At 43.9% G+C, this 12,438-nt stretch overlaps 1 protein-coding gene across 3 annotated transcripts in view; it reads left to right on the top strand.

Annotated features, from left to right (window-relative positions):
- LOC134351437 (protein arginine N-methyltransferase 1-like) overlaps positions 1-12,438 on the top strand; it is a 135,755-nt gene that overhangs the window by 70,842 nt on the left and 52,475 nt on the right. For all 3 annotated transcript variants that reach the window (XM_063057558.1, XM_063057557.1, XM_063057556.1), the window contains exons 6-8: positions 3,545-3,632; positions 4,204-4,319; positions 11,485-11,635. In XM_063057558.1, the coding sequence (XP_062913628.1) occupies positions 3,545-3,632; positions 4,204-4,319; positions 11,485-11,635 (355 nt within the window). The remainder of the gene's footprint in view (positions 1-3,544; positions 3,633-4,203; positions 4,320-11,484; positions 11,636-12,438) is intronic.

The following is a 12,438-nucleotide window of genomic DNA, read 5'->3' as shown; positions in this document are numbered from 1 at the left end:
TTATTGATAAAGTATGTAGATCATTCAAGCAGGGAAGGGGCCACAATAGACCTTGTACTGGGAAATGAGCCCAGCCAGGTGATCAAAGTCAGTGGGAAGCATTTTGAGAACTCTGAAAACAGCTCACATAAAAGTTGCTGGTGAACGCAGCAGGCTAGGCAGCATCTCCAGGAAGAGGTACAGTCGACGTCTTGGCCTGAAACGTCGACTGTACCTCCTCCTAGAGATGCTGCCTGGCCTGCTGCGTTCACCAGCAACTTTGATGTGTGTTGCTTGAAATTCCAGCATCTGCAGATATCCTCGTGTTTGCGTATGAAAACAGCTCTGTGTGTTTTCAGATTCTTATAGACGAGGGTAAGACTGGATCTTGGGGAATGTGTTGAACTGTGAAAAGGCTAATTACAACAGCACTGGGCAGGAGCTGGAGAAAGTAGATTGGAGTGGCTTTTATTGGAATAGTTGACATCTGACATTAGACTACAACATATAGGAGCCGAATTAGGCCATTTGGCCTATCAAGTCTGCTTTGCCATTTCATGGCTGATTCATTTTCCCTCTCAGCCCCAATCTCCTGCCTCATTCTTCTGAATTCCAGTGATTACAGGCCAGAGCCATCAAATGCTCCTCATATGACAAGCCTTTCAATATGGAATAATTTTTTGTGAATCTCCTTTGAACCCTCTCCAATGTCAGCACATCCTTTCATACATAAGGACGTAAAACTGTCACAATACTCTGAGTGAGGCCTCACCAATGTTTTATAAAGCCTCTACATTACATCCTTGCTTTTGTATACCAGTCCTCTTGAAATGAATGTTAACATCACATTTGCCTTCCTCACCACAGACTCAACATTTAGGGAATCCTGCACAAGGACTCCCAAGTCATTTTTACCTCTGACTTTTCAGTTTTCTCTCCATTTATTTCTTCTACCAAAGTGCGTGACCATACACTTCCTGACAATGTATTCCATCTGCCATGTCTTTGCCCATTCTCCTAATCTGTCTAAGTCCTTCTGTAGCCACTCTACTTCCTCAAAACTACCTGTCCCTCCACCTATCTTTGTATCATCTGCAAACTTGGCTACAAAGCCATCTATTCCATCATCCAATTCATTGACATATAACATAAAAAGAAGCAGTCCCAACACAGTCCCCTGGAACACCACTAGTCACTGACAGCCAACCAGAAAAGGCTCCCTTCATTACCACTCTTTCCCTCCTGCCAATAAGCCAATGTTTGAATGTTGAAGACATGTGGGATTCACTTAAAGCCTAGCTGGTCAGAATTCAGAATTCATCAGGAAGACAGACAAGGATAGCAAGAACATGGGATGATAAGGGATATTGCAGAAGCAAAGGGAAGCATATGTAAGATTTAGGAAGGTGAAATTAGACCAGGGCTATTGAGGAATATAAAACTAGGAGAGAACTTAAATAGGGAATCAGACAGGTAAAAGGGGCCATGAAATGTTGTTGATGAGTAGATTAATTTCAAATCTACATAACAATGACAAGAGAGTAATGAGGACTTCTCAAGTATAAAGGGGGAAGAATTTGTGCCAGAAGTCAAAGGTGGTTGGTGAGATACTAAACAAGTACTTCACATCAGTATTCACCAAAGAGAAGGACTTGGTGGAGAGTGAGATCAGAGAGGCAAATGCTGCTGTTCTATGGTTCATTGATATTAAGAAGAAAGAGAGGTTATGTCTTTTGAAGAACATTAAGGTGGATAAGTGCCCAGTGTTTGATGGAATATCTCCCAGATTAAGAGAGGCAAGAGAGGAGATTGCAGGGGTTTTCTCTTGGGACAGGAGAATAGCCAGCATTGCGTCTCCGTTTAGGAAAGTCAGTAGAGACAATCCAGGAAATTATGGGCTGGTGGTAGAGAGAATATTGGAAAAGATTCTTTGGGATAGGATCAGTTTACAACTGGAAAAACATAGATTAGGATTAGCATAGTCAGCATGGCTTTGTATGGGGGAGGTCATGTTTTACACACTTGAGGAAATTTCAAAGATGAGGTTAAGCAAAGAAAGTTGACTATATGGACTTCACTAAAACTTTTGGCAAGGTTTTTCATAGTAGACTGATCCAGACAATATAAAATACACGATATCCATGTAGATTTGGTAGATTGGATTCAAAATTGGCATCACCTTAGAAAGCAGAGAATAGTGGTGGAAGGGTTTTAATCTGACAGGAGTCCTTCACCAGTATTATCTCCCAGGCATCGGTGCTAGGATCTTGGTCGCTTGCAATATATATAAATGATCTGGCCAAATATTAGGTGGTCTGTTTGCAGGTGACACAAAATTGGCAGAATTGTGGTTAGTGAAGAAGGTCAATCAGCTGGAAATGTGGGCAGACATATGGCAGATGGAGTTTAAGTGTGAGATGCTGCACTTTGGGAAGTCAATGTATTCAGTAAATGGCAGGACCTTTAGGTACTTTTATACACAGGGGAATGTTGGAGTGCAAGTCCATAGACTCCTGAAAGTGGGAAACAAATAGAAAGGGAGGTAAGAAGGCTTATGGGGCAGAGAGTATAAAACTTGGGAAGTTATATTTCAATGGAAGTGAGTCTAGATTTGGAGTATTGTGTGCATTTATGGTCACCACATTACAGGGAAAATGTTGAGGCTTAGGAGAAGATGCAGAAGTTCACCAGGATGTTGCCTGGATTAGAGAGTATTTGATCTAAGAAGAGGTTAGACAAACTTGAATTGTTTTCATGGAGCGTAGTAGGCTGAGGAAGATCTGATAGAAGCATAAACATTTTGAGTGGCATAGACAGATTAGTGGCTTTTCCTCAGGGTGGAAAGATAAGAAGGCATAGCTTAAAACTGAGCGGGATAAAGTTTAAAGGAGATTTACATGACAAGTTTTTTTCACACTGTGAGTGGTAGGGGTTTTGAACAGACTGCCAGGGGAGGTAGTGAAAGCAAAAAAATCTAGTAATGTTTTAACCATTTAGCCAGGCACATGAATAGCCAGGGATTGGGGGGATATGGACCATATGTTGGCATATGGGGGTTAGTTAAAATTGACACCATAGTTGGGCCAAAAACCTGTTTTTGAGTTCTATGTCTGGAAGACAGTTTTACCGATTAATGCTGTAACACCCCAGACCAAAACCAATTTTACTGAAGGAACAATTTTGTAACAGCCCACACTGAAACCATTTTTACTGATTAATGCTGTAACAGCCCACACTCGAACCAGTCTTCTGATTAATGCTGCAACACCACACACTCAAACCAGTTTTACTGATTAGTGCTGTAACACCCCACACTCAAACCATTTTTACTGAACAATGTTGTAACACCCCACACTCAAACCAGTTTTTTGTCACCACAAGCTCATTGTTTTGTCTCAGTGAAACAGCACAGAGTACAGCAAACGGGTCTGACTGAAACAGTTGAGGAAGTGGAAAGGTTGCAGTAGCTGCCAGCGGAATTCTGCGATGTAAATGCTGTTCAAAATGTGGTATCTTTGTCAGGTGACTAGATTACGAGATCCATTTCCCCAAAATTCACCAACAGAAACCTGGAGGATTGATGTTCCCGGACCGAGCCACTTTGTATATCGTAGCCATTGAAGACCGTCAGTTCAAGGACTTCAAAATTCACTGTAAGATCATGTTCGATTGCTTCATACTCACCCCTTGCTATGCTTGATTATTGTTAGAGGCCAGCTGTAAAGTTTAGAGACTGTAAATACGTTTGTAAATCATTCCCGGCCAGACATGTCCCTGGATCAGTGGGGATTACCTTAGGAAATTTTGTATGGGGTTACGAGGGGTGTGTATGTATGGGGGTGCAAATATCTGGGGATTACCCACAGGGTGTGTGAGGGGTTTATCCACGCGGTATGAATTACCCTGGGTTGGGAGGGGGTGAGCTGGGTCTTTCTCATTTCCCTGAGCCTTTACTTGTGCCCCCCCCCAGTAGCAGAGCAATGACTGTGGTCTCAGGGACCTTCTGCATTTCAGGATCTCCTGAACTACTTCCCAGGCAGGAAGGACCAGGAAACATCCGGCACATGTGTGACGTAGGAACATCTCAGTGCCAACACCATGAGCAACTCCAACAAGCAGCAGTAACATAATGCTCACATGCCTCTACTAACCCTGTGAGTTGAAAACCCTCCCATTTTGGAATGGTTTGCTATTTGCATCAGTTTGTTTGTCTTGTCTGTTTAGGGTGGGAAGACGTTTATGGATTTGATATGACGTGCATCAGGAATGTGGCCATCAAGGAGCCGCTGGTGGACATTGTGGACCCTAAACAAGTCGTGACCAATGCTTGTCTCATCAAGGTACACTGAGGCTCTTCTGAAACAACCTGTTTGATTATGACAAGCAGCCTGCATGTAACCTGTCTGATGTGGAACCAATAATACTCCATAGTTACTGGACATTACCCCTGGCATCAGGTAGGAATCCGAGAAACAAACTGAGCCAAAGACTTTCATCCGGTCTGTAGTAGAACAGGTTGATGCTTACCTGCAGGGAGATGGTGTCTGAGGAACTCAGCTGCACAGCTTCATTCCTAAACAAGGTGCATGCATGGGTACCTCTGCAGCAGGTGGCTCAATTTGTTTGTGTGAGGGCCCGAAAAATGTTTGAAGGAAACATGTAGCCTGTCCCTTTAATTGGGATGATGGAATTTAATCAGATGTGTCAAGCAATGTATGAGTCTCTGATGATGTCTGGACAGACAATAAATGGTAAAAACCATAGAAGCATTAGTGTACAGAGGGACCTTCATAATGCTCTGAAAATGTAACACACACGCATAGGGGAATGGAGAAGGCACTAAGCTTGATTGGCGGATGTGCTGAGTATAAGGGTTGGAACTTCATGGTGCAGCTGTACAAGACTCTGGTTAGGATGCGCCTGGAGCACTGAGTACATTTCTGGTGGGTGCAGTTGTACCAGAGAGAGCCCCGATGTGATTCACCAGGATGTTGCCTGGAATGGATATTTGTAGTTACAAGGAGAGATGAGATAAGCTGGGATTGTCTCGCCAGAGTACAGGAGGTGGCTTTAGGTTTATAAAATTATGAGAGGCATAGATAGGGTAAATAGTGTTTTCCTAGGGCAGGATTCTAAAGCTATAGGACATAGACATTCGGACATAAAGGCACAAAGAGAATGGAGGGGTATGGGTCAAATGCAGGAGGGTGGGATTAGCATAGATAGCCACGTTGTGAGCATGGATGAGTTGGCCTCAACTGTTTCCATACTGTGTGACACTGACCCTTCTTTACTTTGTCTATTTCAGTGTCTGTTTAAATGTGTCTCAAATATTGTAAATTAGTCTGATTGCACCATCTCCTCTGGCAATGAGTTCCAGATATCAACCACTCTCCACATAAAAAACACACCTCAAATCCCCATTAAAACTCCTTCCTTTCACCTTTAACCCATGTCCTCTTGTTTGTTTTTGATATCTTGGAAAAATGATTTTGATTATCACTATCACCCCTACTTACCTCATATAATCCTACACACCACTACCAGGTCATCCTTCAGTACTCCAGGGAAAACAGTCCCATACTAAAATCCGAGATGTAATAGTGTCAGCTAACGGTTATACTACCGTGGTGCCCTGATAATATCCCAACTCTTACATTCAGCATCTTGAACTATAGAGGCAAGCAAGCCATATGCATTCTTCTCCACCCGAATTACACGTGTTGCTACTTTCTGAAAACTATAGACCTGGATCCCAAAGTCTCTGTGTTCGTCAACATTCCTTAGTGCCCCACCAGTTCCTGAAAGCCCTGGGATTATATTCTTTAGAAGGATATGAGGAGTCGAAGATCAGGTACTTTCTTCTCTGGATAAGGGGTAGGCTGTTTAACACTGAGATGAAGAGAAATCTCTTCAGTGAGGCCAGTGAGCCTTTGGAATCCTCTTCTTGGGAAGGCTGTCATTAGTTTCAGAGATTAACATATTTGTGAGCACTGAGGTATCAAGGAGATCTCGAGATAGTGCGGAATGAAGGTCAGCAATCGTCTTGATGAATCTTGCTCCTAATTGTTGTGTTGTTGAAGTTCTTATGGGTGTGACAGAGTAGAGGGCAGGGTGATGTTTCCCCCGGATACTGTACTTTGTCCAGAATCAGGAATCAAGGTCTCAAAACAAGGAGTTTCCCATTCAGGAGGGTAACAAATTTGTGGAATTTTCTGCTTGTGAACTGTGGAGGATCGGTTGCTGAGAATGTTTAGGGTAAAGTGTTGGGTGAAGAGTAGCTCTGAAGTGAAAGGTCAGTCATGGTCCTCATGAATGGTGGAGCAGCAGTAAGGGCTAAATCCTGCTTCACTTATGTACCCGTGTTCTAGCCGACATGAGACCTCAGAATAAGCCGATGTTTTAACTCTGAACTTCCTTCTTAGTACAGGAGTGTTTTGTGTTGGGTGGTAAATGGCAGGGCAAGTGAATAACTGGCCAATGTTTTGTTTGATTAACATTCTGACACTCTTTGAGAGGACTTGAATAGTTCAGCTGAACAGGTACCTGGTCTATGTGATGGAACAGCAGGTCTCTTTCACTAAGTCTGGAGGTTTTCTTATTCTCCCCGCAGCCTGTGACTCTGCAGTGGAGCCGGTGTTCGCTATGGGGTAAGACCATAAGACACAGGAGCAGAATAAGCCACCTCTGCCCGTCGAGTCTGTTCTGCAATCCCTTCATGTCTGATTTATTATCCCTCCCAACCCTGTTCTCCTACCTTCTCCCCCTAACCTTTGAAACCCTGACTAACCAACAACCTATCAACCTTCACTTTAATTATACTCAATAACTTGAATTCCACAGATTCACCACCCTCTGGCTAAAGAAATTCCTTCTGATCTCTGTTCTAATTGGATGTCCCTCTATTCTGAGGCTGTGCCCTCTGCTTCTAAACTCACCCATTACAGAAAACATTCTCTTCACATCCACTGTATCTAGGCCTTTCAATATTTGATAGGTTTTAATGAGATCATCCTTTCTCCCCTCAGTTGCCTAAACCGCAGCGAGTACAGGCTCAGAGCCATCAAATGCTCCTCACACTACGTTCTATGTTCTAACACTGCATTGGCCTTCCTTACCACCAACCCAACCTGCAAGTTAACCTTTAGGGAATCTGCATAAGGGCTCCCACGTCCCTTTGCAACTCCGATTTTTCAGTTTTCTCCCTGTTTAGAAAATAGTTCATGCCTTTATTCCTTCTACCAAAGTGCATGACCATACATTTCCCTAATCTATATTCCATCTGCCATTTCTTTGCCCATTTTCCCAATCTTTCCATGATGTTCTGCAGACTTCCTGTTTCCCCAGCTCTACCTGCCCCTTGTCATATCTTTGTATCATCTGAAAAGTTGGCTACAAAGCTATCAGTTCCATCATCCAACACACATCAAAGTTGCTGGTGAACGCAGCAGGCCAGGCAGCATCTCTAGGAAGAGGTACAGTCGACGTTTCAGGCCGAGACCCTTCGTCAGGACTAACTGAAGGAAGAGATAGTAAGAGATTTGAAAGTGGGAGGGCGGGGGGGAGATCCGAAATGATAGGAGAAGACAGGAGGTGGAGGGATGGAGCCAAGAGCTGGACAGTTGATTGGCAAAAGGAATATGAGGGGATCATGGAACAGGAGGCCTAGGAGAAAGAAAGGGGTAGGGGGAAAACCAGAGGATGGGCAAGGGGTATAGTGAGGGGGACAGAGGGAGAAAAAGGAGAGAGAGAAAAAGAATGTGTGTATATAGATAAATAACGGATGGGGTACGAGGGGGAAGTGGGGCATTAGCGGAAGTTTGAGAAGTCAATGTTCATGCCATCAGGTTGGAGGCTACCCAGGCGGAATATAAGGTGTTGTTCCTCCAACCTGAGTGTGGCTTCATCTTTATAGTAGAGGAGGCTGTGGATAGACATGTCAGAATGGGCATGGGACGTGGAATTAAAATGTATGGCCACTGGGACATCCTGCTTTCTCTGGTGGACAGAGCATAGGTGTTCAGCGAAACGATCTCCCAGTCTGCGTCGGGTCTCGCCAATATATAGAAGGCCACATTGGGAGCACCGGATCCCCCCCCCCCCACCGTCTTCTCCTATCATTTTGGATCTCCCCCTCCCACTTTCAAATCTCTTACTAACTCTTCCTTCAGTTAGTCCTGACGAAGGGTCTCGGCCCGAAACGTCGACTGTACCTCTTCCTAGAGATGCTGCCTGGCCTGCTGCATTCACCAGCAACTTTGATGTTTGTTGCTTGAACTTCCAGCATCTGCAGATTTCCTGGTGTTTGAGTTCCATCATCCATATTGTTGACATACAGTTTAACGTGAAAAGAAGCAGTTCCAATACTGACACCTGTAGAGCACCAGTTGTCACCAGCAGCCAACCAGAAAAGCTCCCCCTTATCCCCACTCTTTGCCTCCTGCCAATCAGCCAATCTTCTATATCTATCCTATTGTCCCATGGGCTCATAGCTTGCTAAGCAGCCGCATGTGTGGCACCTTGTCAAAGGCCTTCTGAAAATCCAAATAAACAACATTCATTGACTCTCCTTTGTCTATCCTGCCTGTTATTTCCTCAAAGGATTCCAACATATTTGGTAGGCAAGACTTTGCCTTAATGCAAACTGACTTTGGCCTATTTAACCATGTACCTCCAAGTACCCTGAAACCTTATACTTAACAATTGACTCCAACATCTTCCCAACCACTGAAGTCAAGCTAACTGGCCTATAATTTTCTTTCTTCTGCCTCACTCCCTTCTTGAAGAGCAGAGTGACATTTTCAATTTTCTAGTACTCCAGAACCATTCCATAATCTAGTGATTCTTGAAAGATCATTACTAATGCCTCCACAATCTCTTCAGCCACCTCTTTCAGAACCCTGGGGTGTGCACCATCTGGTCTAGGTGACTAGTCTAACTTCAGGCCTTTCAGTTTCCCAAGCACCTTCTCCTTAGTAATAGCAGCTGAACTCACTTCTGAGCCTGACAATCTTGAATTGTTGGCATGTTGCTAGTATCTTCCATAATGAAGACTGATGCATAATACTTAAACAAGAGAAAATCTGCAGATGCTGGAAATCCAAGCAACACACACAAAATGCTGGAGGAACTCAGCAGGCCAGGTAGAATCCATGGAAAAAAGTATAGTCAACATTTTGGGCCGAGACCCTTCGGCAGGACGGGAGCAAAAAAGCTGAGGAGTAGATTGAAAAGGTGGGAGAGGGGAGAGAAACACAAGGTGATAGGTGAAACTGGGAGGGGGAGGGATGAAGTGAAGAGCTGGAAAGTTGATTGGAGAAGGAGTCCAATAGGAGGAACAGAACGCCATGGAAGAATGAAAAGGGGGAGGAGCACCAGAGGAAGGCAATGTTCTCACCAATATACACGAGTCAATCTTCATTGGGTCTCACCCATATACAGGAGTATATACTGTATAGGGGTGAGACCCGATGTAGATTGGGAGACCGTTTTGCTAAGCACCTATGCTCTGTCTGCCAGAAGAAGCAGGATCTATCAATGGCCACCCATTTTAATTACTCTTCCCGTTCCCGTTCCCATTCTGATATGTCAGTCCATGGCCTCCTCTACTGTCGTGATGAGGCCACACTCAGGTTGGAGGAACAACACCTTATTTTCCGTCTGGGTAGCCTCCAACCTGATGGCATGAACATCAATTTCTTGGACTTCTGGTAATGGCCCATTCCCCATCTCCTTTTCCCTCTCTCACTTTATCACCTTGCCTACCCATCACCTGCCTCTGCTGCTGCTCCCCCTTTTCTTTCTTCCATGGCCTTCTGTTCTCCCCCTTCTCCAGCCCTGTATCTCTTTCACCAATCAACTTCCCAGCTCTTTACTTCATCCCTCCCCCTCCCAGTTTCACCTATCACCTTGTGCTTCGCTCTCTCCTCCCCCACCTTTTCAATCTACTCCCCATCTTTTTTTTTCTCCAGGACTTCGGTAGGAAAAAAAGGATGGAGAGTAGATTGAAAAGGTGGGGAGGGGAGAGAGAAGCACAAGGTGATAGGTGAAGTAAAGAGCTGGGAAGTTAATTGGTGAAAGAGATACAGGGCTGGCAAAGAGTCCAATAGAAATCCTTCGGCCTGAAACGTTAACTGTAGTTTTTTCATAGATGCTGCCTGGCCTGCTGAGTTCCTCCAGCATGGTGTCTGTGATGCATAATACTGATTAGGTTCATCTGCTGCTTTTTGTCTTCCATTACTATCTCCTCAGCAGCATTTTCCAATGGTCCAATATTCCCTCTTGCCTCTCTTTTACTCTTTTTACTGTATACCTGAAAAAAAACTTTTAGTGTCCTCTGATATTATTGGCTAGCTTATCTTCATATTTCATATTTTCTCTCATTTTGGTTATTTTTAGTTGTCTTCTGTTGGTTTTTAAGAGCTTCCCAATCCTCTAACTTCCCACTAATTTTTACATTCATTTGAGATGTGTGTCTTTGTGGCCTAACATTCTTTTCAGATTGGTTGTACAGAAATAGCTACACTGAACCTAATCCTTTGGAAGGGTTCCCTTATATTTGATATATGCTCCAAAAATTCTTGCTGTAAACCATAGTAACTCAGATTCTAATGTGTATTTGACCAATTTTACAATGTTTTGCAGGGGATCTGATGGGACATTAGCCTATGCTAATATTGGCCTTCTGTGTTTGAACAGGGGTTAAGGAAGGTGACGTGGGAGATCAGGGGAAGGTAACTGTGTAGGAGAAATAGGGTGTGCTCATGCTGGTTCCTGACATGATTGAAAAAAAATTTTAAATCAGAAATTCAGTGAAAGCAGCAAGCAGCGATGACAAGGCAAGATTTGTCTGGTCACAGTCTTTACCCATATGTTCATCTACAAGTGTATGTTCTCTCCATTGGAGCCTTATGCCGTGAGTCACGCATGTGTTTGTAGCTGTAGTTGATCTGGGAATGGAATACAGGTATTTCAGTCACACACATAATTGTAGCTGTAGTTTGTCTGGGAATATAATACAGGTACCACAGTCACACACACGTTTGTAGCTGTGGTTTATCTGGGAATGGAATACAGGCACCTCAGTCACACACACTTTTGTAGCTACTTTTGTCTGGGAACGGAATACAGGTACCTGAATTAATCCTGCTTTAGTCGGATTGAATACATGTAAAAAAAACTGTGCTAGCTCATAGAATCAGCTCAGGAACTGGGGCAGGAAGGACGCCCATGATGGTGGGGAGTTCAGGGCAGGGTTATGGGTCAGTCTCTAAGAGTAGGGAAAGTAGGCCTGAAATGAGGGGCAATTTTTTCATCCAGGGAGTGGTGAAACTGTGCAATTCTTCACCAGTGGAGGAATTTGAAGCAAAATCATGAAGTATAAATAAGAAGGAGTTAAAATTTGTGCTTGGATTGAAGGATACAGGGAGAACGTTAGAAGGGGCACTGAATCTGAGATGATCATGTTGAATGGCAGTGATATAATGAAATGGTTTGTCTGTCCAGGAGGTGGATATCTACAATGTGAAGACCGAGGATCTGTCCTTCTCTTCCACGTTCCGCCTTCAGGTTCAGAGAAATGAATATGTCCACGCTCTGGTGACATATTTTAACATTGAATTTACGAAGTGTCACAAGAAGACTGGATTTTCAACAGGTAACTGTCACCACATTAAAGTCTGTCACGAGCCTGTCATCAGGCCGGTGCTTATGCCAGTTTCCATGGCGTGAAGCAACTGAGAGTATGAGACTCCACCCCCCCCCTGGACAGGACGCCAGTCTATCGCGAGATTAACCCCCAGCATTTTTGCCAGTATCCATTCTCAGCTGAGTAGGCTGGAGCATTGTGTGGTTAAGTGCCTTGCTCAAGGACACACATGCTGCCTCGGCCGAGGCTCGAACCCATGACCTTCAGATCGCTAGTCCAACACCCTAACCACTTGGCCATGCGCCACACTGTCACCACATATTGATTCTTTAATTAACATACTCAACAACAGGCAAATGCTTTAGATCATATGTTTGTATTTCATATTGGGTTAAAGTAATTAAGTCTTAATGGAATATAATCCAAGATAATTTAGAAATATTCCTTCTTAGTTTTGCTACGCAGGAAAATTGCATTCATAGATTCACTTTGCTCTGAGAATGTATCTTGATGAAGATATAAGACCACAAGTTATAGGAGCAGAATTAGGCCATTTGGCCCATCGCATCTGCTCCACCATCTCATCATGTCTGCTCTACTTTCCCTCTCAGCCACAGTCTCCTGTCTTCTGCCTGTATCCGTTCATGCCCCGACTAATCAAGAATCTAATAACCTTTGCCTTAAATATACCCAATGACTTGGCCTCCACAGCCACCTGTGGCAACAAATTCCACCGATTCACCACTCTCTGGCTGAAGAAAGCCTATTCATCTCATTTCAAAATGGATGCCACTCTATTCTGAGGTTGTGTC

Source organism: Mobula hypostoma, chromosome 9 (assembly GCF_963921235.1).
Source record: "Mobula hypostoma chromosome 9, sMobHyp1.1, whole genome shotgun sequence".
NCBI lineage: Eukaryota > Metazoa > Chordata > Chondrichthyes > Myliobatiformes > Myliobatidae > Mobula > Mobula hypostoma.
The sequence above is the reverse complement of the archived record's forward strand: the minus strand, read 5'-3'. Positions and strand labels throughout refer to the sequence as shown.